Source organism: Rhinatrema bivittatum, chromosome 4, assembly GCF_901001135.1.
Source record: "Rhinatrema bivittatum chromosome 4, aRhiBiv1.1, whole genome shotgun sequence".
In the NCBI taxonomy this organism is placed as follows: Eukaryota; Metazoa; Chordata; class Amphibia; order Gymnophiona; family Rhinatrematidae; genus Rhinatrema; species Rhinatrema bivittatum.
Window position 1 is genome coordinate 52,800,393 of NC_042618.1, and position 27,229 is coordinate 52,827,621.

At 43.7% G+C, this 27,229-nt stretch overlaps 1 protein-coding gene across 3 annotated transcripts in view; it reads right to left on the reverse strand.

The window, feature by feature from the left end:
- SYNE2 (spectrin repeat containing nuclear envelope protein 2) overlaps positions 1-27,229 on the reverse strand; it is a 799,865-nt gene that overhangs the window by 456,555 nt on the left and 316,081 nt on the right. For all 3 annotated transcript variants that reach the window (XM_029598126.1, XM_029598125.1, XM_029598127.1), the window contains exons 35-38: positions 24,137-24,298; positions 12,222-12,323; positions 9,537-9,728; positions 3,303-3,468 (exon numbers count right to left, since the gene is read on the reverse strand). In XM_029598126.1, coding sequence (XP_029453986.1) covers positions 3,303-3,468; positions 9,537-9,728; positions 12,222-12,323; positions 24,137-24,298 — 622 coding nt within the window. The remainder of the gene's footprint in view (positions 1-3,302; positions 3,469-9,536; positions 9,729-12,221; positions 12,324-24,136; positions 24,299-27,229) is intronic.

Sequence of the window (27,229 nt, forward strand, 5' to 3'; positions counted from 1 at the left end):
ATTTAGGTGCCTGGTATTGAAAATCAGTGCTAGGTGCTCAACTTACTTCCCCCAACCTGATGCCTACCCGCTTTTTAGGTACCTAGTGTAAATAGTCACCTAAATTTAGGTGCTCAGCAGGGGATGTTTTAAATTTAAGGAGATCTAGGCTAAGTGCCTAGGTCTTTAAGTTAGGCACCAAGATTTTATGAATACTGACCCCAAAGTGATTTACCCAATTTCTGCCCTATTTCCAATCTGCCTTTTGTCGTGAAAATCATGGAAAAATTAGTCAACACCCAACTCTCAGAATATCTCTAAGACCACAAAATACTCCACCCCTCCCAAATCGGATTCCGCAAATCGCTTAGCACTGAAACACTCCTCATCTCCCTCACAGACCCCCTCATCATGGGCTTAGACAAAGGGCACTCCTTCCTGCAAGTTCTCCCCGACTTCTCGGCGGCCTTCGACACGGTGAACCATAACATCCTTCTAAATCAACATTCTGACATTGGAATAACTGGAACAGCCCTTAGTTGGTTCGTCTCCTTCCTCAGTAATAGAGGATTCAAAGTCAAAGTCAATAACAAAGAGTCCCCATGCATCAGTTCTCCACTAGGTGTACCTCAGGGCTCTTCGCTATCACCCACGCTCTTCAACATCTATTTCCTTCCCCTCTGCCATTTGTTAACAAATCTAAAGCTGAAACACTATCTATACGCCGACATGCAAATTTGGATCCCTATAACTGAATCCCTGACAAAAACACTTAAGTTTTGGGACAACTGCCTTCAATCCATCAATCTAATTCTCAACCCTGCCAAGACGGAACTCCTCCTCATTTCACCAGAAAACAATGATACTCTCCAGCTGACCCAACCCAACACCCTAATCACTCAAGCAAGAGGCCTGGGGGTAATAATAGACAGCCATCTGAACTTAAAGAATTTCATCAATCACACCACCAAGGATTGCTTCTACAAACTTCAAGTGTTAAAAAGAATTAAACCTCTCTTTCATTTCCAAGACTTCAGATCAATTCTCCAGGCTATCCTGTTCTCCAAAGTTGACTACTGCAACTCCATTTTGCTTGGTCTTCCTACCGCCACTACCAAACCGCTTCAGATGCTCCAAAACGCGGCCACTAGAATCCTGACGAACACCAACAGAAGAGAACATATCACGCCCATCCTCAGAGATCTACATTGGCTTCCAATAAGCTACAGAATCCTTCACAAATCCCTTACCACCATTCATAAAACCATTCACCACCAGCTCCCCATCAACCTGCAGCTTCCTCTCAAACTCCACACCTCTTCAGGACCCATTAGGGAAGCCTACAAAGGCTCCCTGCACGTCTCCTCTTCCAAATCTACCCACCTGACAACCACCAGAGAACGGGCCTTCTCGACAGCGGGACCAGCCATTTGGAATGCCATCCCTCCTGATCTCAGACAGGAACCTTGTCTGTTGACTTTCAGGAAAAAACTTAAAACTTGGTTGTTCCAACGAGCCTTCCACCCAACCTAGGCCGGCATCATCAATGCCACAGATCACATACTAAACCCGACTGTTTAGGGTACACTATCTTGTACAATGCTTTTACTTTGTTATAGTTATCGAGTTACATCTCTACCTCTGGTTGCTTCTCCTTCCTAGTTCCATTAACCCTGTTCATTGTAACTTTTGCATCTCGTTACTGTTAATCCCTGTTCCATGTAAACTGATTTGATATGATTGTATCATGAAAGTCAGTATATAAAAAGTATAAATAAATAAATAAATAAATTTTAATTGGGTGCCTGAAAAAATGCCCACCATCAATATGGCTAAAAGTCAACTTGTCCCACAATGTATGTGCTTTTAGCCACACTGAGAGGAGGCACACAGGTCAGAGGGAGGAAAATTATGCACATAAACAGCATTTTAAAACCTTCACGTGCACTTTTCCAGCAAAACCCTACCACAGGCAATGCAGGTGCAAGTGACTGCGTGTACTTTGCTTTGAAATTAGCCATGGGTGCAAAGTATATGCTTACTTTTGCTTTGAAAATTGCTGCACAGCTTGCAGATACAAAATATGTATGATCATTGTCCCAATAAATGCGGATAGTTTGAAAAATTCCCCCAAAGTGTAATTCCTTTTCAGAAATCTATAATCTGTATCTACTGTGTGAACGGGACAGAGACCCTTTTGAAATCTCTACAGTGTCGCCCTTGTGGTCATGTATGGGGCTCTGGCAACATACCTCTATGTGGTTTTCACTGTTCCCTAATTTCAGAATGAGAGAAGCTACAGGATCTGCATGCCCAATCATGAGAGCATGAAGACTGCTTCTCTATAGCCAACCCTATAATACAATTACATGGACCTAAAGAACACACCCTGGAGGGTCTTCTTAGCTACCTCATAAGTATTTTTCTTTTAAGATTTCATATTTGAAATATGATTGTACTTAATATTGGGTGCCTATCTATACCTGACAAATCCTACTAGCACATAGATGCAAATTTAACCTGTAATGCAAATATTAACTTTACAGGTTAAAGTGCTAGAAGGTGTGCCTATGCTTGATATGTCTCAATGAATTGACTAATGTGATTTTCCTTTTTTTTTTTTTTTTTTTTAACGATACTGGAGAGGCCAAGCAGGAGCAGAGTCATTATGTTGAAAATTGGAGAAGAGAATTTAAACCTTTTGGGTGGTTGTGTGCAATAGAGTGAACAAGGTTTGCTGCTCTTCTATTTTCCCCTAAAACACAAACATTTCACATTTGTCAAAGTCACTCCCATAGGAAGTAGTAGTAGAAGCAGCATTTGGGTCCTTACTAACACCAGCCTGAAGCAGGATTCACTATATTTGTATCTAAGGCTGGGGGAAGTGAATAAAGCTGCTCTTTGTATTTGGTTTTATTGGCACTTGTAGGCATGTCTGTATTTAAGTGGAGGGTGCTACTGGAAAGTCTCTGGTGACTCTTCCATCTGTGTGCCCCTAGTATCTCTTTTCTAGTCTATTCACCATTTTTTTTTTATGCAGAATATCTTGTGAATATCTCTTTATGTCAGTCGTCATCAACAAAACCTGGATATTTCCCATCGCTTAACCTTCAAACTTGAAAAAATATTTGTGTCAATTAAGACCTCCAACTTTTGCACAGGAAATTTCTGTGTGTGAAAACCCTTTTATTACCCCCCCCCCCCCAAAAAAAAAAATAATGCCACAGAACATATATCTAAATAACTCAATACATTTGTATCTGTTTTTCACCAAGGCACAAGATGCCAACAGAAAATACTGTATACAAGCATATTTGACTTACCATTTAAATTTTCAAGGAAATGTTCCTCATAAGCTTGTTTTTTGGTATTAAATAGTTGCATTACATCTTTATATTGCTTCTTTAATTCCTCCAGATCAGTATTTGGACCTTCTGTCGGAAATATTCTCAGATTGTCTTTTTGACACAAAATTTGCTCGTGCATGCTCTAAATAAAGATAATGATAAAAATAAGATTTAACTGTGGTGTTATAAGATAAATTTATACAACAAATTAACACTTCTGTTGCAGATAGTATTTTTTTTCTCACAGGACAAGCAAGATGGTAGTCCTCACATATGGGTGATGTCAGTGGATGGAGCCCCGCTACGGAAAACTTTTCTGTCAAAGTTTCTATAAAGCTTTGACTGATGCTGGCACACTGAGTGCACTGAGCATGCTCAGCCTGCAATTATCCCTGTGACCACAGGTGTCTCCCCTCAGTCTTCTTTTTTCTGTTCTGCAGTAAGCATAGCGGTTAGGAGCTCTGTGAGAAATTCTCACAACTTTTCCCCACAGAAATACTTAAACTTTTACTTCAAACGCTTTTTCCCTGTGCAGGTCTCCCCTTGCGTACGTTTAATCGACGCTCAGTGAGTATTACGCCCTGTTTTTCGGTCAGTTCCTATCACCTCACTACGGTTTCCCCAGCCTACCAACCAAATTGCGGCCTTCCCTCTCCCTATGTTTTCACAGTTAGCCCCATATAGCCTGCAAGTGTCCTCCTGTGACCCTCTGCCTGGTTATTAGCACTAGTGGGATAGGGACTTCCACTGTTACCGTTGCCGCCAGGGCCCACTGATGAATTCATACCTCGGTACCTTTGTGCAGTCGATGCCCCCATCACTACCGTCGGTACCCCCTTCCAGGCCGTCCTGCCTTTTTCGACACACCTCCCCCCGGCGGTCCGTCGATGCCATCGATCCCCACATCGATTTTTTCAGTGCCATCAATGTTTTCATCCATGGCGCTGATTTTTCCATCGGTATCATCGATGCCCAGCTCAATGCCATCGATTACATCGATGCCCGGGTTGATGCCGTCGATTCCATCGAGGCCGTCGACACCCGTGGCCATGCCATCGATGCCGTCGGCGCCTGTCTCCATCCATCCATCGATGCCGTCAACGCCCATGTTGTTTCCATCGGTGTCCTCGTCTTTCCTATCGATGCGACCATCGATTTTGTCAAGTCCAGTATCAATTTCCCAATGCCATCAATGTCTGTTCGATCCTTTAATGCCACATCGTTGTCATCGATACTTATACCGATGCCGTCGGTGCCTCCGTCATTGTTATCGTTGCTCTGCCCGGGCCATCAACATTTTTTCATATATATTTTTGACGATACCCTCGAGGCCACTGCAGGCCGCCATCGATACCGTCAATACTGACATAGCACCTACACGCAATGCCCTCGCCTAAACACAGTGCTCCATGCTTGGGGGTTTTTTTTTACTAAAGCCCCGTATCATCCTACGACACTACATAGTGCCAGGAGCAGTGCAGGCATGCTGACAGTCCGTCATCATTTGCCATCCAGGACAGCGAGGGCATCCACCTCGGCGCTGGGGAAAGACCGGGCCGAGCACCGTGGCACTCATTGTCACCGGCACGGTGACCGTCCGCCACCGACATCATCCAGCACATCGGTGCTATCCTACTCTGTGCTGGAGAATGCCCGGGCCGAGCAACATTGCTACTGCCACCACTGTTCCACACAACGCTGGCAGTCCTCCGTGCTCCAGAATGACCGAACCGAGTTCTGCAGAATTCTACACTGGCGTCACGATACATCGAGCCGCTGCAAAGAGGGCTGGGTTCATGAGTCATAATGGCTCCCCTGTACCCGAGCCGGGTTCATGAGTCATAATGGCTCCCCTGTACCCGAGGCGTTCTCTACCAACACTGGTGCGGGGATCTGACCCTCCACAAATTACTGTGGTAGCGCCAGACATGCCCAGCCTGTCTCCTCTGTACCTGTGCTATCAAACCAGGTTACAGAGTTGAGTCGGATGTGTACGTCCTTCAGGCTATCCCTCAATGACTCCTGAAATCCATGGAACCATCAATCTTCACCAGCTCGTCCTTCTGCGATCCACGGCAGATGGTAAGTACTCTAATCCCGCTTCAGCGACAATCCCATTGAGACCTGTTCTCTAAATCGGGCCATATGGTTCGAAAGGTTCTAGGTCGTCTGGCCTTCTAAGAACCGTATTAGTGTCACATATCCCTATTGCCAGCTATGTCGGACACAATACCAAGAGAACCTCTCTACCAAACATTTGGGATTACATCAGACATCCTCCCATTGTTAGCAACGGGACTCTGTACTGATTAATACTCTGGTTTCTGGTTCCTAATTAAGGACCGAAATTCCAGATGCATTCGCTGATCTGCTAAACATGAGATTCAGCAAACACTGTCTCAATTGCAAGTCCATCTCGAGACATGGCGACAGGTCTCGATGTTTTCTTGTACAGCACACAGGAATGCAGGTACGACTTTTACCGCTCACGCTCCCGTGGGAGATTACATGATATCCCGCCAGTTGGACACCTCCTGGTCTCTCAACTTGCCGGATATCAGAGCGGTCACCCCATTTTGTACCAAGGTTCAGGGTACAGTCCCCCGGATGCTACAAAGCGCGGGGGGGGGGGGGGGAGTTTTAATTTCACTATTCTTTCTTTCACAGAAAGTAGTTACTCTCCACCCATCCTGGACCTCAGAAAATATCAACTTTCTTCAGAAGGTGCAGGTAAAATGGTAACTCTCGTCACCATGCTTCCATACCACAGTAAGTAGATTGCCTCTCTCCTCTATTCTCTCTGTTTGCTTCATGGTAAGTCAACAATATTACAATCCAAAGCTCTGTCGGTTGCACCAGCTTCGATAACTTGGGTATTTCATTAAATCACTAGCAGTGACTGCTGTTTCTCTACAGAGTAAAACATCATTCACGCTTTTCCTTGCATGGACAGCTGCATAACAACAGTCAACCCAAGCAAGGAGCTCTACCTTCTTCATGACTCACTATAAATCTATTACCTGGGATTGCTGTTCACTATCATAAATCCCATATAGCACACTTCTGGACACCACAGTCACAACGAACTTCCTGTCCAACAACCGCATAGACATTCTGACAAATTCCTATGTGTCTCTGCGTGCATACACCATAACCTCAGCCCCTCAATTCTTTCATTGTTGGGCCACGGCATTTTTTCACCATGAATTTACTCATAGGTCCCAAAAAATTGCTATGAGTAAGATTCAGTGAAATTCAATTATCAGTGGACTTAAGCTGTTCAACCGCTATCGCCCCTGATCCATATTGCAAATCTAGAGCCAAAACCTAGACTGGTCCTGCTCATACTTGCATTTACTCAGGGTTGCAGAGTTCGAACTACATCTTCTCAACCCAATATGCATCTCTTCCACTCCATGCAGAGTTTCACATTAAGTTCCTGGAGCTTTGAGCCATGAGTTATGCCTTTATACCTTATAATAATGCCTATGGAGCAAACCTTTGTGCATACAGACAGCATAGTGACATTGTGGTATTTCCAATACACAAGCATGCTCTGCTAGGAAGCTGTGCAGCTCTACTCTTGGTCCTTGCTCACTCCATACATCCCCAGGCCACTTATCTAACAGACTTACTGAACGCACTAGCAGACCTTCTCCACATAAGTTTTCATCCTCTCGGATGGTCTTGGATTATATGTGTAGCAAGGAATATCTTCTAGCGCTGAGGTCAACTGAACTTGCCCACTGCGTCTGAATCAAACCATACGGTGGATAGATTCTACTCCCTACACATGTCTCCAATGCTACAACAAAGGCCTCTTATATGTGTCTCTTTCGATGCCTCTCATAACCAGCACCCTTATTATGCTGCACTGGGACGGGGTTCACTGTTCTCAGACCCACGCCCTGGCTGAGACCAGAATGCTTTCCCATACTTCTCAATCTATCACACCAGTAACCAATTCGCCTTTTCACAGGTCAGTCTCATATGATGAACTCACTGATGTTCTCAGGTACTGGTAGCGTCTCAAAAACCTTCTACACAAAAATCTTACCATTCAAAATGGCATGATTTACCACGTGTCGTGATTCTGCTCCCCAGACATCCTCTACATGGGTACGCCTCGATTCCAATTGGTGTACCACTTGGGAGTGGGGATATCCGATTACCGGTTCAACCCCTTCTGAGTCAGCTTACCATGGGTTATCCACTGATTAAGCTGCCTCTATTTTTTACTGGTTACAGTATGGGGCCTATATATTAGTGCTTACAAGACTCATGCGTTCCCCGTTCGAGCCTGGCCATTCCTCTCACATAACAGTCTGCAATGGGAAATTCTTTCCCTCATAGCATCACTTCTGCCAACAGGGTCAGTGAGTTCCACACCTTGTTACAGTGAGTACCTGACCTTCCATTCCTCCGTGACCGAGTGGTTTTACATACTCAACCACATATCAAGGTAGAGGCAGCATCTCACCTTACTCAGAATATACTCTGTCCACTTTTTCCCAACACCTCTCTCTCACCAGAGCGAGAGGGTTTTCCACTCCTTGGACTGTAAAAGTGCACTTGCATTCTATCCAGACTGCACTACACTCCATAGGACTTACACCTAACTCTTTCCTCCTGTGGAAAAAGCCAAGCTGCGAGTTCCAGTGGGCAAACAGACCTATTCCTCATAATTGATGATCTGTATCTCTTTTTCCTAACAAGCAGGCATTTCACTACAACACCGTGTGTAACCTCACTCTGTTAGGGCCGTACCAGCCTTAATAACTTACCTTCAGCCAGTGCCGCTTGTACATATTTGTAAAGCTGCGACCTGGAGCTCTCTCCATCCCTTCGCAGCCCATTATCGCTTACATAAGACTGGCCGGCATGCTTCCATGTTTGGCCAGTCCGTCTACTCCTCTTCTGTTTGGTTTAACTACCCAACATCCTTCCACCAACCCATTAAGGGTTTCAGGATGCCTTCCTTACCAAATTCCACCCCTGATGTTGCGCCTTTTGCACGTCTTGGGTGCATTGGGTGCACTCTCAGTCACGCTCAGCTCGGTACTCACCCATATGTGAGGACTACCATCCTGCTTGTCCTGTGAGAAAGCAAGTGTTGCTCACCTGTAACAGGTGTTCTCACAGGACAGCAGGATGTTAGTCCTCATGAAACCCACCCGCCACCCCGCGGAGTTGGGTCTACATACGTTTTATTATTTTAGTTTCGCTTGCGCTTTTTGCTATAAGACGAGACTGAGGGGAGACACCTGTGGTCACAGGGATAATTGCAGGCTGAGCATGCTCACTGCACTCAGTGTGCCAGCGTCAGTCAAAGCTATATATAAACTTTGACAGAAAGGTTTTCCATAGCGGGGCTCCGTCCACTGACATCACCCATATGTGAGCACTAACATCCTGCTGTCCTGTGAGAACACCTGTTACAGGTAAGCAACACCTGCTATGCATATGCTATCCTTAAAATGTTGCAATAAAACACTAGATGAATGTCGCTAATGTATCTTCATACAATTTATTTTCTTTGTCAGGTATCCAGCCTGTGTTACACCCAAATCACAGCATGGCTTGACCTTCATATCCTTAAGCAGATCTTGGGTCAAAAATCTAGGTGATAAAAATGAATAGTAAAGGAGAGGTTTCTGAAGCTAAACCCTACACCATGGCCTTCGGTGAAAAACATTATGAAAATGTTTCTTCACAATACATGAATCTGAAAGCGATGACCTAAAATAGCAGCCAAGAAAGGCTGATATCTACCCGGACTGCTGTAATTTCCACGAGTAGCCAGGGTTGCTCAAGACCAATGCTAACCTGTAATTCGAGCTCCAATAAACATAACATCTACATATTGAATTAGATAATTAAACATGATAATACATACTAACTTCATATGGCATAAATAAAAAAATTCTTTCCAAATGAAATAAAGTTTATTAACTTCTGCCTATTTTTGGCAATTAACATGAGAATTGTGTCTAATCAGTAGCTGTTCCTTATATACTCAGTAAAAAGAAAATTCTTTTTTTTTAAATTTTTAAACTAATGAATAATTTGTATTATAAGAAGGTGGGATGCATGATCATCTCTACTTCATTCTACACAGAATTGGAAATAAATATAAAAACTACAACTCAAGTTGCCAAGGAGAGAAAATGTCAAAAAAATTACAAAAAAAAGCTATAGCATTTGAAATACCTCTAATGTACTAAAAACATCCAAATTGTCCAAGACAGATAGGGCATTTAAAAATGATTCAATAGCTCCAAGCTGTGTTCTGGCCAAATCAAGGTCTTTTTTTAGCCCTGCTGTCTCGCCTTCATCTTCAGGTTTGCTTGTTATCTGTGTTCTTATTTGTTGCATTTTGTTCAGAACAAAATTTTTAATGACCTGAAAAATGGAGATACATTTAGAAGGCATTAAAAAGTTGTTCATGACTACTTTGCTAGATGATCACAAAACAAAGCCTACTATAGTCCACTTTTTTCCACACTTATTTACATCTTCTGTACAAAATCAGACAAGGCATTTTCCATTAACCTAAAACATTCACCCTGTAACCATTTATGTCCTAAAGAAAAAAACAGACTGATTCTTTTATGAAGACAGTTTATTTTAATTGAAGCTTTTATATTTAATTTACCAATGACTTTATGAGAAAAGTTTACCAGGGAAGCTCTTTAACTAGATAAAGGTTTACCAGCAAATAAGGTCAAGATTATAGCATTTTTAGCTTTTTGCTAACCATATTAGTATAGTCTACAGTTTCAGCCTCTTTGTGCTAGTGTATCATGTATAAATGCATCATTACCAAAGCAAAATTATATTTTTTCACATAAAACATGCAAATGAAGCCATCTTGGTAGCTTTGGTTAGCTGCATCACACCAAATTTGAGTGAATAGAATGATTCATACATTAGTACATGGAGGAGACAAAGATAGGGATGTGCATTCGTTCGCGATGAAATAGGAAATATAGATGATATTTCCTATTTCGTCACAGTTTGGGGAGGGCCTGCTGAAACGGTAAGAAAACCCACAAAATTAAGTGTGGTTTTCTTATTGTATTTCGGGAGTGGGGGAAGAAAGGGCACATAAAAAAAAAAAAATCCAAACCCTTCAAATTTAATTAATTGCAACCCCCCACCCTCCCGACCCCCCAAGATTTGCCCGACCCCCCCCCCCCCCCAAGACGTACCCACAATCCCTGGTGGTCCAGCAGGGGCTCGGGAACGATCTCCCCCTCTCGGGCCGTCGGCTGCCACTAATCAAAATGGCGCTGATGGACCTTTGCCCTTACCATGTGTCAGGGGCTATCGTGCCATTGGTCGGCCCCTGACACATGGTAGGAGCAATGGATGGCCCATGCCATTTTTTAAGATGGCACCGGCCGTCCATTGCTCCTACCATGTGACAGGGGCCGACCAATGGCACGATAGCCCCTGACACATGGTAAGGGCAAAGGTCCATCAGCGCCATTTTGATTAGTGGCAGCCGACGGCCCGAGAGGGGGAGATCGTTCCCGAGCCCCTGCTGGACCACCAGGGATTGTGGGTATGTCTTGGGGGGGGGGGGGGGTGGGGGGGGGGGGGGGTTGCAATTAATTAAATTTGAAGGGTTTGGGGTTTTTTTTTTATGTGCCCTTTCTTCCCCCATTCCCGAAATACAATAAGAAAACCATATGCCATTTTTAATTTGGCACCGGCCGTCCATTGCTCCTACCATGTGACAGAGGCTGGCCAATGGCACCCGGGACCCCCGCTGGACCACCAGGGTCTTTCGGTAAGTTTGGGGGGGGGGGGTGTCGGAAGGGTAGGGGGTTGTAATTAATTAAATCTGAAGGGTTGGGGTGGGGGGTTTCGGTTCGGGACAGCCGAAACAAAATCAGCTGTCCCGAAATTTTCCACAGCGGGCTGATAATGAAGACTGAACAAAAAGGTTTGGCCGAATCACATCCTTACAAAGCAATGTTTAGGAGAAGGACAGAAAAGAAGGAATGATGAACAGAAAGAGGACAAAATCCAAGATTTGAGTATTTCCTACTACTGACCAGCTAAATCTTTTCAAGATAACTTATCTTAACAAAATTTAGTCAGATAAAAAGAGATAGTGATGGAGGAGTTGTACTGGATGTGGCTACATTTTAGCCAGTGAGGACGGGATATATTCAGCACTATCCAGACAAAGTTAACCAAATAAGCTTGGTTGAAAAAATACCTGCCCTAAAGTTATCTGGATAACTATCTTTAATGTTCAGTGGAACACTTATCCAGGTATATTCCATTGAATATCCAAGTAATGTTTTCTGGGTAACTTTCCCAATCCTGATAACTCCTAGATGCACATTTTCCTCCTTACATTTGATCGCCACAATAGTATCTGGCTTTTTGGATATATGTTCAACATAACTCATTTGACTTCCAAAAAGATCCTATTTTGCCAGTGACTCAGTGTTCTCAATGCTTCTTATGGCAATTAATATAAAGTAGGTTTATAATTATTTCTATAGGGATGTTTGTGATATTTCCACCTTTAGATCGGTATGTTGAACTTATACAATTTGTAACTTTTATACAAAGGTCTTAGGAACAGCCAGCATCTAAAGCTGAAGAATGCTACAAGTGGCAACTGACAAACAATGACATTCATTACAAAGCGTTTGTAAGGTGATGCCTTGAGTTTGAGTCTTCCAAAATGAGAAAAGGATCCCATGCATGGCCAAGGGAGAAAGGATAAAACTGTATCCAAGCAGAGTTTGGTTAAAGGTAGCTACAAGACAAGAAAGTGAAATGATGAGCATTTCTTTTTTAAATTCAAATGTTTAATGAACATGACTGGATGATCAATTTTACCACAATAATTACGGATAAGGTACCCATCACCTGTAATTGCAGAGGAGGGTCATTGCTTTGAAGAAGAGATTGTATCTCAGCTGACTTTTTATTAAATTCTTCTATTTTCTGTTCTTGAGCTTGTAATTCAACCTAACAAAACAAAGAAAGAGAAAGGCTAAAAAAATCTATATTGCATTTATTCATTCTTGCTGTAGCTTTAACTACTGAGAAATATAAGAAGTGCAAGAATTCCTTTGCAGAACTGGATTCATAATTCAGAGTTAGGCAGATTAGACTTGCATGTTAGAAAACAAGACCTACTTTGAAGAAACACAACCTCGAGCCAAATGACCTGAATAATTACTGCTCAGTCTCCAACCTCCCTTTCTTACTCAAGATCATTGAGAAAGCTGTCCAAAGATAACGCTCCAACCACTTATGCACTAGACCCCTATCAATCAGGATTCTGACCTCATCACAGCATGGAAACAACACTTATAAGCCTGCTGAATAATATCCACATCTACCTGGACCATGGCCAACAAGACCTACTAAAACTTTGCCTTATCAGCAGTCTTTGACATGGTTAATCACAATATCTTAATCTCCCAACGAAATAATTTCGGAATCATGGGTCCTGTACTAGCCTGGCTCATTCATTCCTACAAGACCCATACCCAAACTGTTGCACTAGAAATGACTCTCTCGAATCCACTATCAATCACTTGCTGAGTCCTATGGAGATCCATCTTTTCACCTACATTATTCAGTATCTACATGGCACCCCTGGGAAACCTCATCAAAGACCGCCACATCACTTATTACTTCTATGCCAATGGCATCCAGCTGCAGGTACCATTCAACATAAACTATGTCATAGTCATCACCAACCTAAATAGCTGTCTGGGAAAATTTGCCCACACCAAAATAAACTGAACCTGAACCCAAAGAAAGCAGAGTTGCTTACCTGTAACAAGTGTTCTCAGGAGGACAGCAGGATGTTAATCCTCACATATGGGTGACATCATCAGGATGGAGCCCTTCACGGAACACTTTGTCAAAGTTTATAGAACTTTAACTTGGCACACTGAGCATGCCCAGCATGCCACCAACCCTACATCCAGCAAGGGTCCCCCTTCAGTCTCGTTTATAGCAAAAGTACAAGAGAAAAACAACATAATAAATCGTAAGCAAACCCAACTCTGTGGGGTGGCGGGCGAGTTTCGTGAGGACTAACATCCTGCTGTCCTGTGAGAAAGCAAGTGTTGCTTACCTGTAACAGGTGTTCTCACAGGCAGCAGAATATTAGTCCTCACATATGGGTGACATCATCAGGATGGAGCCCAATCACGGAAAACTTCTGTCAAAGTTTCCAGAACTTTGACTGACCCCTACTGGGCATGCCCAGCATGGCACTAACCCTGCAGCCAGCAGGGGTCCCCCTTCAGTCTTATTTGATAGCTACAGGCAGTGCCGAAAAAATAAAACAACAAAACCTTACGAACCCAACACCGCGGGGCGGCGGGCGGGTTTCGTGAGGACTAACATCCTGCTGTCCTGTGAGAACACCTGTTACAAGTAAGCAACACTTGCTTTCTCACAGGACAAGCAGGATGGTAGTCCTCACATATGGGTGAGTACCGAGCTGAGGATGTCCAAACATGCACCAAATATACCCAACGGCGTGCAACAGGCACAACAACTGGGGTGGAATTTGGTAGAGGGCATCCTGAACCCGCCCCTCGGGCAGGCGGAAGGGTGTTGGTACGTCACGTTGGAAATAGGTTACGCAGGACAGATTGGCCGAAGATGGAATCTTGTCTTCCAGCTTTGTCCAAGCAATAGTGGGCTGCGAAAGTGTGGAGAGAACTCCAGGTGGCAGCCCTGCAAATGTCAGGAAGTGGCACCGATCGTAGGTGTGCTACTGAAGTCGCCATGGCCCTCACAGAGTGTGCTTTAACACGGTCTTGGAAAGAAATGCCTGCTTGCTGATAGAAAAAAAGATATGCAGTCCGCCAACCAGGAGGAGAGAGTCTGCTTACCCAGAGGTTGCCCTAATTTGTTGCGATGGAAAGAGACGAATAGCTGAGTGCTCTTCCTGTGGGCAACTGTACGGTCTAGATAGAATGCTAGAGCCCGTTTACAGTCAAGGGTATGCAGAGCCTGTTCCCCTGGGTTGGAGAGGGGCCTGGGAAAGAAGATAGGTAGTATGATGGATTGATTAATGTGAAACTCCGAAACTACCTTAGGCAAAAACTTAGGCTGAGTGCGGAGTACCGCCCGGTCCTGCAGGAGTTTAGTGTAAGGCGGATAGGTAACTAGGGCCTGTAACTCACTAACTCTGCGAGCTGAAGTGGTAGCCAAAAGGAAAATCACTTTCCATGTGAGATATTTTAGGTCACAGGAGTGAAGAGGTTCGAATGGTGGTTTCATGAGCCGCCCGAGAACCAGATTAAGATCCCAAGAAGGGGCCGGAGGAAGTAAAGATGACTTGATATGGAGCAAGCCTTTAAGAAAATGTGTTACGAGGGGTTGTTCCGATATAGGGACATCCCCGACACCTTTATGGAAGGCGGCTACCGCACTGACATGCATTCTGATGGAAGAGGACTTTGGTCCTGATTTCGATAAATGCCAGAGATAGTCCAAAAACCTTGGGATTGGACAGGAAAAGGGATCAAGGGATTGCGAAGAACACCATGATGTATACCTTTTCCATTTATAGGAATAAGACTTTCTTGTGGAAGGCTTCCATGAAGCAATCAGGACACGAGGAACCGAATCTGAAAGGTTAAGTGGTTGAAGGATTAACCTTTCAACATCCATGCCATCAGGGACAAGGCCTGAAGATTGGGATGGCGTAGACATCCGTCGTTCTGAGTGATCAGAAGCGGGTGCGTTCCCAAGGGAGTATGGGAAACCACACTTGGCGTGGCCAGTGAGGTGCTATCAGGATCATGGTCCCTTTGTCCTGACGGAGCTTCACGAGAGTCTTCCAGAGAAGAGGAAGTGGAGGGAATGCATAAAGCAGACCGGCTGCCCACGAGAGGGAGAATGCATCTCTAGGCTGAGAGCGCTCGCTCCGAATGAGGGAGCAGTAATTGTCCACTTTGTGGTTCTGAGGGGACACAAAGAGGTCTATTTGGGGATAACCCCATCGCTGGAAGAGAGAGGTCGCTACCGAGGGATTGAGAGACCACTCGTGTGGCTGGAAGACATGACTCAGTTTGTCTGCCAAGACATTGTGCACTCCCGGCAAATAGGTGGCCCTGAGGTACATCGAGTGGGAGAGCGCTTCCGCCCAAATCTGTGCAGCTTCCTGACACAGAAGGAAGGAGCCTGTGCCTCCCTGCTTGTTGATGTACCACATGGCCACCTGGTTGTCTGTTTGAATCAGGATGACGTGATTTGATAGGCAATCCTGAAAAGCTCTGAGAGCATATCGCATTGCTCGAAGCTCCAGGAAATTTATCTGGTGTTTGGCTTCCTCTGGAGACCAAGATCCTTGTGTCTGTAGATCGTTCACATGAGCTCCCCACCCGAGGTTGGAAGTGTCGGTGGTGAGAATGAGTTGAGGATCTGGTAGGTGAAAAGGCAGTCCCTGGAGGAGATTGTTCTGATCTTTCCACCAGGCGAGAGACAGACGGAGTGCGTCAGTGATGTAGACAATGGTTGACAGAGGCTGAGTCGCTTGAATCCATTGTGACCTCAAAGTCCAATGCATAACTCTCATGGCCAGGTGGGCCATTGGTGTGAGATGGACTGAGGACACCATGTGGCCGAGAAGGACAAGGAATTGCCGAGCTGTTGCTGTATACCGAGACTGCAACTGGTGAGCGAGGGACACAAGGGTTTGCACTCGTTGTTGAGGTAGAAAGGCTTTTGCCTGTAAGGTGTCCAAATCTGCCCCAATGAACGACAAGGTTTGAGATGGGACTAAATAGGATTTCTCGTAATTCACGAGAAATCCTAGAGAAATTAGAGTGTGTAGGGTCAAATCCAGGAACGATCGAGCGGCTTGCTGGGTTGGGGCCCTGATTAACCAGTCGTCTAGATAGGGGTAGACGTGAACACCTTCTTTCCTGAGAAAGGCTGCAACAACTACGAGACATTTGGTAAAGACTCGTGGTGCCGATGCTAGGCCGAATGGAAGCACCCGGTAATGATAGTGCCTTGGGCCTACTAAAAACCTGAGGTACTTGCGATGAGCTGGAGATATCTCAATGTGGGTGTATGCGTCCTGGAGGTCCAGAGAGCAGAGCCAGTCTCCTCTTTGTAGAAGAGGTAGAAGCGAGCCCAAGGTTACCAACAAGCCCTCAACAAGTACCTCCCGCTGGAGGTACTTGTTGAGGGCACGTAGGTCCAGAATTGGACGAAGCCCCCCGGATTTTTGGGGGATCAAAAAGAACCGGGAATAGAACCCTAGGCCTTGTTGCGAAAGAGGGACGGGTTCTATTGCCCTTAACTGGAGAAGAAGGGAAACCTCCTGCTCCAGAAGGACAGAGTGGTCGGTTACTCTCCACGCTTGTAGAGGTGGTGATTCCGGTGGAAGAGCAAGAAAGTTCAGGTGGTAGGTAACCCTGAGCAATGATTGCTAGCACCCATTGGTCAGTTGTGATTGATTGCCACATGCCATGAAAGTGGCACAATCGACCTCCCACTGGTATGCCTGGCAGAGGAATCAGGCTGCTGCTCTCCAAGGGCAAGTCAAAAATCTGAAGCAGGCCCCGGCTGGGGAGCTGCTTGTGGCTTTTGCTTCCGGGGCTGGCGAGGCTAAGATTTTTTTTTATAAGGCCTCGTAACTCGGGACCTTGTTGGTGGAGGATAGTACTTCCTTGGGCACCCACCTACCTAAATAAATTAACCCAATATCTGCCCGCCCATACCTTTCATTCAGCAACCCAACCCACCTAACAATGCCAAATGCAGTAACTACCCTCTAGTTCCTCATGATTTAGTTTAGCTCCTGCTTTCTGTTGTACTCTCTACAAATATGTTTTTTTATAAAGCAGCTACTGGTGCTTTGTTTTTCCTTCTTATATTACTCTCACATCTTGGAATCTATACCTCTCCGCTAGTTATACTGTAATGCACCATATTGTAAATGAATTCTGGTTGTAACATGCTTTGATCTCGCTGGCTGGAAAAGCATGCCATAAACGATGATGATGGTGATGATGATGATGAAGTTTTAAGTCATGCTTGAAATCATATCTGCAATACACTTCTGTCCGAATTTTCAAAGCCCAGTGCACGTAAAATCTGGGAGATGCATGCGTGGCCAGGCCATGTGCGTGCCAAGCACATTTTAAAAACGGCCTGGCCACGCACATATCTCCCAGTACACATAGAAGTGCCAGGTTTAATGAAAGGGGCGGGCCGGGACAGAAGCCAGCCAGGACAGCGGCCATTAGGCCACCAGCACTTGCCAGCAGACGGCCGGCATGCGGTACTTATACCTGCTCAGAGGAGCAAGTAAGTTTTAAAACAAAATTTCTAGGGTACATAGGATTAGTTTAGGGGTTAGGGAGGAGAGGGAAAGGGAGGAAGGGTAGGTAGGGGGATAGGGAACTGGGAAAGGCCTACTTGCATCGCTGCGTGCATTTTTGTAAACTACCCTCCCTTGTGCGCAGGAGATGACATGCGGGCGTGGATATTAAAATCCGGCATGCATGTGCGCGGGAATCATATTTTATAACATGTGATGCCGACGTGCGCATGTTATAAAATCATCGCATCCATGTGCATGCGCCGGGAACTGCGCGCACATGGACACACACATGCGATTTTGAAAACTGACCACTTATTGAATGTCCACACCAGAAATAGACTATATAAATCAAAAATAGAAATTTTTTTTCTGCAATGGAGGGAAATTAAACTCCCTTTATTTATATTTTTTCTCCTCCTTGTTTTAGCCAACAGGAATTCTATCTTAGAACATGCTTCAAGACAAAACAGACATTCTCCTGTATTTTGATATAATAAACACAGAACTCCAACCACTTTATTTTTCTACTTCACTAAAATATAATCTCACCATATACTGCAAAGATGTTCAAATGTCCATGTGTAAAATAGTAATATCCAACTTATATTAATTAAAATCCTTGTAACCTGCCTTGTGTGAGCTTTTTCAAAAAGGTGGTTAAAATCAAAAGCAGAAAAATAAAATAAATACAATTTTTAATTTTCTCACAGGACAAGCAGGATGGTAGTCCTCAGATATGGGTGACATCATCAGGATGGGGCCCAATCACAGAACACTTTTGTCAAAGTTTCTAGAACTTTGACTGGCACTTATTGGGCATGCCCAGCATGGCACTAACCCTGCATCCAGCAGGGGTCCCCCCTTCAGTCTCTTTTTTTCTGCGCAGCAGTAGACACACGGATTAAGGAGCTCTCTGGAGATTCCTGACAGGAATTTTCCTCACGGAACTTCTTTAAAAATTTTCAAAAAATTCTACCCCATCCGGGGTCCCCCTATCGATTCCGTAGTCCGCAGTCGTAAGGTAAGGCTTTACCCTCATTTGCGGTTGATTCCCGTCGAGTTTTCCCTTCGGGGCTTACCGACCATCGACCACACCGCAGCTAAATTTTTGTCGAAGCCATGGCGTCGGGCTTTCGTCGGTGCCCCGATTGTCTTCGGACAATGTCCATCACAGACCCGCATATGGTTTGTGTTTTGTGTTTGGGGTCCGACCATGATGTCCTAACTTGCACCAAATGCACCCAAATGAGGCCGAAGGGCCATAAGGCCCGCTCAGAGAAGATGGAGTTCCTTTATCAGGCAAAGCCACCGACTCCATCGAACACTTCGACATTGTCTGAGCCGGTGCCATCGACCTCTCGCCAGCAGCGGGACACCGGTGCTGCCCACCCGGGCCTGACTACTCCGAAGGGGTCGACTGCATTTCCTTCGGCTCTGGAGAAGGACCGAGGAGAAGCGTCGACACCATCATCAGAACTACAGGCCCTAGTTACCTATCCGCCTTACACTAAACGTCTGCAGGACCAGGCGGTACTTCGTACTCACCCTATGTTTTTGCCTAAGGTAGTATCAGAGTTTCATCTCAATTAATCCATTATACTACCTACCTTTTTTCCCAGGCCCCATTCCAATCCAGGAGAGCAGGCTCTGCATACCCTTGACTGCAAACAGGCTCTAGCGTTCTACCTAGACCGTACAGCTGCCCACGGAAAGAGCACTCAATTATTTATCTCTTTCCATCCTAACAAATTGGGGCAGCCTGTGGGTAAGCAGACTCTCTCCTCCTGGCTAGCGGATTGCATATCCTTTTGCTATCAGCAAACGGGCATTCCACTTCAAGACCATGTTAAAGCACACTCTGTGAGGGCCATGGCGACTTCAGAAGCACACCTATTATCGGTGCCGCTTCCTGACATTTGCAGGGCTGCCACTTGGAGTTCTCTCCATACTTTTACAGCCCACTATTGCTTAGACAAAGCCGGAAGACAAGATTCCATCTTCAGCCAGTCTATCTTGCGTAACTTATTTACGACGTGACGTACCAACACCCTTCCGCCTGCCCAGTAGGGTTCAGGATGCCCTCTCCCAAATTCCACCCCAATTGTTGTGCCTGTTGCATGTCTTGGGTGCATTTGGTGCATGTCCGGACATCCTCAGCTTGGTACTCTCCCATATATGAGGACTACCATCCTGCTTGTCCTGTGAGAAAGCAAAAGTTGCTTACCTGTAACAGGTGTTCTCACAGGACAGCAGGATGTTAGTCCTCACGAAACCCGCCCGCCACCCCAAGGAGTTGGGTTCATTTTCTTATTTTATTTTTCGGCACTGCCTGCAGCTTTGTAACCAGACTGAAGAGGGACCCCTGCTGGCTGCAGGGTTAGTGCCATGCTGGGCATGCTCAGTAGGGGCCAGTCAAAGTTCTAGAAACTTTGACAAAAGTGTTCCGTGATTGGGCTTCATCCTGATGATGTCACCCATATGTGAGGACTAACATCCTGCTGTCCTGTGAGAACACCTGTTACAGGTAGCCAACTCTGCTTTCTCTCCATTTTTCTCTCTTTAAAAGCCAAACCCAGCCAGACACCAGAAGTAACCTCACTGCTCCAAAGCTTGGAGGGGGAGTCTCTTCTGTGACTAACCCTTACATCCCTCAGTGCTGTTCTATGGCCAGCAGGGGCTGCTTGGCATTAGCAACTCTCTCTACTCTCAAGGTTCTAGCATGCACCTTCACAGTGTGTCTGAACCCTGCCAGCTCAATCATTTTTCTGGACATCTCTCCATTTTGTGAAAATGGGCTATTCAGGTTTCATGTATGTTCGTGATCTGAGATGCTTAGTTCAACTCTGCTCAGTTTTCAGGATAGGATCACTACCAGTTGCTGCTGAGTAAAACTGGAAAGTGGCAACAAGTTATGAAGGTCCACTACAGGTTCCTCGAATGCGAGAGCAACCATATTTGGCATGTTTATATCACATAGAAAGATGATATGACATTGTTGGTTAAGCCAAAAGAAGTCCAGAAGCACTCTGAGAAGAGCCTCTTTCTAACTGTGTTGCAGCTTTCTTTGTGTGGGTATCCCAACTTCTGAAAAGTCCATACTGTTCTTTTTATTTATTTGATATACTGCCATTCAATAAACATCATGGCAGTTACATTAACATTAACTGTAAAACACAGCATAAACAATTTAAATATACAATTCTAAAATTAACAGTAAAAATAACATGAGATTCCCAAAATAATAAAAATAATAAAATACTAATTCAGATTAAAAACCCAAGTAAACAACCAGGCTTTTAAATTTTTATGAAATTTAAGTTAACATTTCTCACTTTTAACACATTAATTTTCATGTAGTATTGTATCACAAGCTGTAGTCAAACCTACAGGAACTACATCAGTCATGTATTTCATATAATGTTGACTGCTAACATTCAGAAAATATCCCAATAAGGTAGATTTAGCAGGACTGTAGGAGCATGATCAGTGTTAACCTGGCTGGAGACAGAAAGCCACACTGACTTCAGCCTTTCTGGTGTAAATAAAACTTTAAGCAGCAAGCAAAATACTTCACAATAGACTTCCTACCTTAGCAGTAGTTACTTACACACAAAAGGCTGTAGAGTGTCTTGTTTCTGGTCAGTGCACACTCACTCTTCTTGGTTTGGAAAGAGTACTTTACAGGAGCTGCATTCCTCCAGGAGGCATAGGGGCCCACCTGAACACAGCTGGGCTTGCATTCTTATCCCAGCCCCAGCTGGGTCCTGCCCACAGAGCTTTCTCCTTATGTGGGATTTAAAGTGGACCAGGCACCATGAGGTTTAAAGGGGGGGAAACAAGGTCACTCTGTTACAAGGACATGTTGCTCCTCAGCCATGTTAATGATTACAATGATTCCTTTTGCATGAATGCAGTCAACTCTTCCATTAGAATGGTTAGATTTTCCTCAGAAATGACAGCAGGATAACTAGTCTATAGCTGTCAGATTTATATTTTTCTTTGAATACAGAGGCTACCTGTGCCCATTGCCAATACTAGGATAAGTGTTTGACTTTAATTGTGTCCTGAACTACCTAAGTAAAGTAGTTATGAAACCACATCAGCTATTTCCCATCATATCCTTACGTAAAGAGGATGAGGTTTAAAAAACTCAGGAATAAGTTTAAACCCCTCCCCCCAAAACTAAAAGCATTTTACATTTAATAAGGCACCAGGACCAGATGAATTCCAAGTCTAGTACCTTTGCTGACTTAACATCCCAAGCAACTTTCCATCTCTAAACATTGAAGAAGTTATCATTTTTGCTTTGTCTCTATCCCCAGTAAATTTATTTCACACTCCTTCCAGGAAGGGACATATAGCATGCCTCATCCTTTCATCATTCACATACTAAGAGAACCTTGTTGGGGTGGTTTTGCTATCGCTAGTAATATATATTTTATTGCTATTGATTGGGTCATGTTCTCTGTTGTCCAATGTTTTTGTTATTTTAAAGTGCATGGAGAATGGTTTATTGATGGTGGCAAAGGCACATTCCTGGTGCTCTCATCCTTTCTGCTTCCTCTCTCAATCCCTGGTCCTCTGGTGGGGGCAGAGGAGGAGGGAGGGGTAAGGGGGGAGGAATCTGCTGCACTCTGGGCAGACAGGAAGAGAGGGAGAGGCAGTGTCACACAAGGAGTGGAGCAGCTGAGTCCCCATCATTCTTGTGTTATGTTGCAGCCACTGCCATTCTTGTGGAGGGTGTAATGCACAAACCCATTCTCCTCAAGAATGACAGGGGCATGGTAGTCTCCCCAGAACAATAATGGGGCTATGGGTTAGTATAGGAGGAATTGTATTTCTGTTTCTAGTTCTCGGTTTAGTGCTGCATACAGAGTGGATTCTCAGTTTCTATTTCAGTTTTTATCTGCATATTTGTAATTTGTCATCAACCATTCTGTATTTGGTGAAGGTTTTTCTATGTTCTGCATGTCTGATTGAGCTGAGCTATCCTGCTGGCACATAGAATCTTCAGCAGATTTATTTGTTGTGATTTCCCATTAGGACATGTATTGATATTTTAGGGACCAATACAATATTCACAGTGCTGCCCTTTTTATAGGTAGGATTATTGCTGTTTGGGTCCTGGAAATTAATGTTGATTGATATATATAAATATATATATAGCTTGAGGGCAGGTTTATAGTAGGTTTGTCTTACACATTTAATGACAAGAATGAACCTCTCTCTCAAATCCAGGGTACGCTAGGAATAATCTCACTCTCTCAAATTTATTGCTAAAGCTCTTTTTAATACTTGCTTTGTACCAAAGAGAGCTTCCTTCTGAAGCACATGCAATGTAATTTATAGACAACATATCAAGCTTGCCTGGAAATTGTTTTTAATCAGGCCAATGGTGTTCAAACAATTGGAACTATTTGCAGATCCATATCCCATTTTTCTGGTCTTTGATTACATTGGTACTACATCCTCTCTCTCTCCATCTGCGTTAGAGAATGGCTTGGTGCCGACATGTGTATTGGCAATGCTGTTCTTGTGTTTTTCTCCTTTACCACACTGGTTTTTCTAGCATCAAACTTTTTAATGGTTGGTCTGGGAACATCATATGTGAACAAAACTTCTTCATTCTCTGCAATTCTGTCACGATCTTCTTAGTGTTTGGGTTACTGCCAGGTTCTTGTGGCCTGGTTTGGCCTCTGTTGGAAACAGGATGCTGGGCTTGATGGACCCTTGGTCTGACCCAGCATGGCAATTTCTTATGTTCTTATGATCGTAATCCCAGTGTTTCTCTGATATCACAATATTATAGCACTAAATATGGTTTCCAGCGGATGAGCTGTGTTTTTTTGTTTTGGGTTTTTTTTTAAGCAAAGCTGAACATTTAGGCAATAAAATGACTCTTCCACATTCACAAGCAAGGTGACAAATATTGGTGACCGTTTTAACTTTGTTTTCGGTTACTCTTCCTGTACTACTGCACTCAGTGTGATTTTTGTAACAATTTTGCAATTAGCATTGTGGGTTACTAATAATCAAGTATGCTGTATGTGATTTATGCAAAGAATGCATTATGAAAGAATGACATTAATCAAAAGGAAAGTAAGAAATCCATGGGGGGAGAGATAAGGGGAGGGGAGGGTAGAAGTTGGTTGGTTTGTTTTGACCTCTCCCACCTCTCCCCCTCCAACCAAAAAGGCATTCCACTGTAGACAGAAGCCATAATGGGGCCAGAAATTTTCCCCCTAAAATAAAGTTGACATTAGCATGGAAATCGGGGCTCTGATGTTAGTGATCCAAATGTTACAGGAATATTTAGATTTACCCATCTTACAAACTTCTAAAACAAAAAACAACTGAAGTAAGATGCTACAATAGCTAATCTCAAGTTATTCATTCTTACTGTGTCCAAAGAAACAAGTGCTATAAATAGTTATCAGATAAAACTTGATCAATCTAAATTATTGCACAATACCTCTAATTGTGTAACTTCCTTTTCGGTGAGATGATGTTCCTTAAGTCTTTTTAGCTGTAGCTCTGACCAAGTGTCAATTTCATTGATTAAGTTATTGAGTTTCTCCCATAAAGCTAAAGCTCTTCTCATATTTTCTCCATAATTTTCAATCTTTTCATTTATCTGTCAAAAGATTTAAGATCTGAATACAAAAGTTCTTAAAGCAAATATAATTGCATTAGAAATCATGAAGAGAAAAGGTTTTTTAGATGTTTCAAAGAACTAACAGGTGGAACAGCAATTACAACCAGGAAAAGGTCTTAGGGAATCCAAATAATGATATAAAATCAATTAAATTTTCAATACACTAAAGCAGAAAAAAAAAAGAATTCTCTCTGAAGTCTAGGGTTTTTTCTATTCAAGTACAATTTATGTAAGCACATTAGTCCTGGAAAAAACTGGATCCCTTTGCAGGTTGTGAGCCCTCTCACGGGATAGATGCAAAAATAATCCAAAGCTGTTTAAGTACATGAGCCGGAGGAGGAGCCTGCCTGGTCTTGAAGGCTCACATGCTACATCATCTTTGGATCATTCTTCCTTGGTCCAATTAGAAATACCATCTTCGGAGAGATACAAAAAAGATGGATGTAGTTCAGAGAAGACCTATTAAATGATACAGGGCTTGCACTACAAACCCTACATGGAGATGCTTAAAACATCCAAAACATACTTACAGGAAGGAAGAAGGGACAGGGAGATAATGACAGAAATATTCAAACATTTAATGGGCTTCAATTTTCCACAGGAAAAGACATTTAATTTCAGGACAGAGAAACTGGAATAGAAGGTGCATGATGTTTTTATCTTGTAGTAAATGAAAATCAGTTTTAGCCCACTAAAAAATATACAAGGCCACACAATAATTAACATGGCAGGCAATTTCCAAAGAGCTCCATATTCAGCGCCATTTAGCCGGATAAGTTTCAACCTGTTGGGCTAAATGGCAGCAACTGAATATCTGCTCAGGATCAGCATCCACCAATTAGCTGGATAACTACTTATCCAGCTAAATAGTTAGCTAGCTACATGGTGGGCGGAGTGGGAGCATAATGGGGAGGAGCTGAGTCAGCCGGATAAGTATCAGCTAACTCTGGTTGTGCAGGAGACCTGTCCTAAAGTTAACTGGACAAACTTATCCAGCTAAATTTTAGATAGCTGGGTATATTCAGTGGCACAGCTGTACCACTGAATATCCCAGCTAAGTTCGCCAGCTGTGTTAGCCAGATAGCAGCTAAATATTGCCCCCAAAATTGTCTGCATTGGGACAAAGACCATGCATGCCTTTTATCAACAGGCTTGGCACCAAATTTCAAAGCAAAAATATGCAACATTTTCACTTTGAAAACTGCTGCAGGTACAAGGTATGCATTGTCCCATTCTTCTTGCTTCTTGTGCAGGTAAAGTAGTGCTTGAAAAGTACACACGAAAATCTGAAAGCACAGTTTACACATGTACTTCCCCCCCTCCCCTCCCTAAACACGCACCCTACCAGAGCAGCTAGAAGTACATGTGCTGTCAAACAACATGCAGCCTTTTCAGCTCATTGAGGCTGGGCAATTTTCTGATAGCTGATTTAGGAAGATAAAATGCTTTTTGCCCATGGAAACCACTTTGCAAATCATCCTTTTTGTTAATGTATTATGCTTTCAGCTCCTGGAAGTGTGTAATTGCAGGAGGGAGGATTGGCCTAGGGCAGGGAGGGAGGAGTGGGACAGGTGCCTGGACTGAAAAAAGTTACAGGTGGGAGAGTGAAAAAACAAGGACCACAAGTGTGCGGGTCTATCCCCCAACTAAATTCCCCCCAAACTCACCCCATTTTCCTGATTTCCTGTAATTCCATGGGGGACAGCAAACCCTCTAGCAAAGGACAGTTTTTGTGGAAAGGCCATGGCATGAAATAAAGCCATGAGCTGTGAGTAAGGATACAGGACAAATGGGGTATTTTCCTAAGAACGTCTTACTTCAGACAAAACACATTTCTTAACAAGTTGATAAGAAACTGAAAAAAAAATATCCATCTGGCCCACATTTCCCTCCTCCGTCCCCACATTCCGTATCATCAGGTGAATACTTCTACAGTGGTTTCAAATTAGTGTTTTGGAACATGTTGAAAACAAGAGAGAAAGAAAGCCTCAGCTGACCCAAAAATCATTTTCTCAGTTTCTAACTAATTTATCAAGAGCCGAGTTGTTTTTTTTCCAAAAGCTAGATTGTATTAAGGAGAAAAAAAACAATCCAGGCAACTAGATTATTTCAAGGGCAATCCTCCAACATGTGGCAAATTGGTATAGTGTCATGATTGAGTCACATGCCACCTAAAACTAGAGTTCCTACCCCCACCCCGAGTCCAGTTGTCTTCAAATTTTTTCACCTGCGATATTGCGAAAGGGCTATCAGGAAGGGTTTGCCTTCATGCAGATGACACCAGAATATTCAACAGAGAAGGCACCCTGGATGGTGTGGAAAACATGAGGAGGAATTCTAGTGAAGCTTGAAGAATGGTCTAGATTTTGGAAGCTAAAATTTTAAGCTAAAAAATGCAGAGTTATTCCTTTGGGTTGTAAAATCCCAAGAGTACATTATAGAGGGTGAAGTTCTGGGTACAAAACAAGAGTGATCACATCTGTTGATCTTAAGGTAGCTAAACAAGTAGACAAGGTGACAGCAAAAGCCAGAAGGATTCTTGGATATATAAGAAGAGCAATAGCCAGCAGGAAAAAAGGAGATGATAATGCCTCTGTATAAGCCTATGGTGAGACCTCATTTGGAACAGTGGGTACAATTTTGGAGATCGCACTTCCAAAGGTCTCAGTCCAAAGAACAGCTAATAAAATGGTCAAATTCTTTGTCATAAAGCATATGGGAATAAACAAAGATCTAAATATGTTTACCATGGAAAAAAGGAGGGAAAGGGGAGATATGATTGATATTTAAATATATCTCCAAGGAATAAATGCATTAGAGTTGGGCAGTCTTCAATGGAAAGATGGATTGAGAATGAGGGATCATGGGATGAAGATGAAAGGGGGTAGACTCAGAAGTAATCTAAGGCAA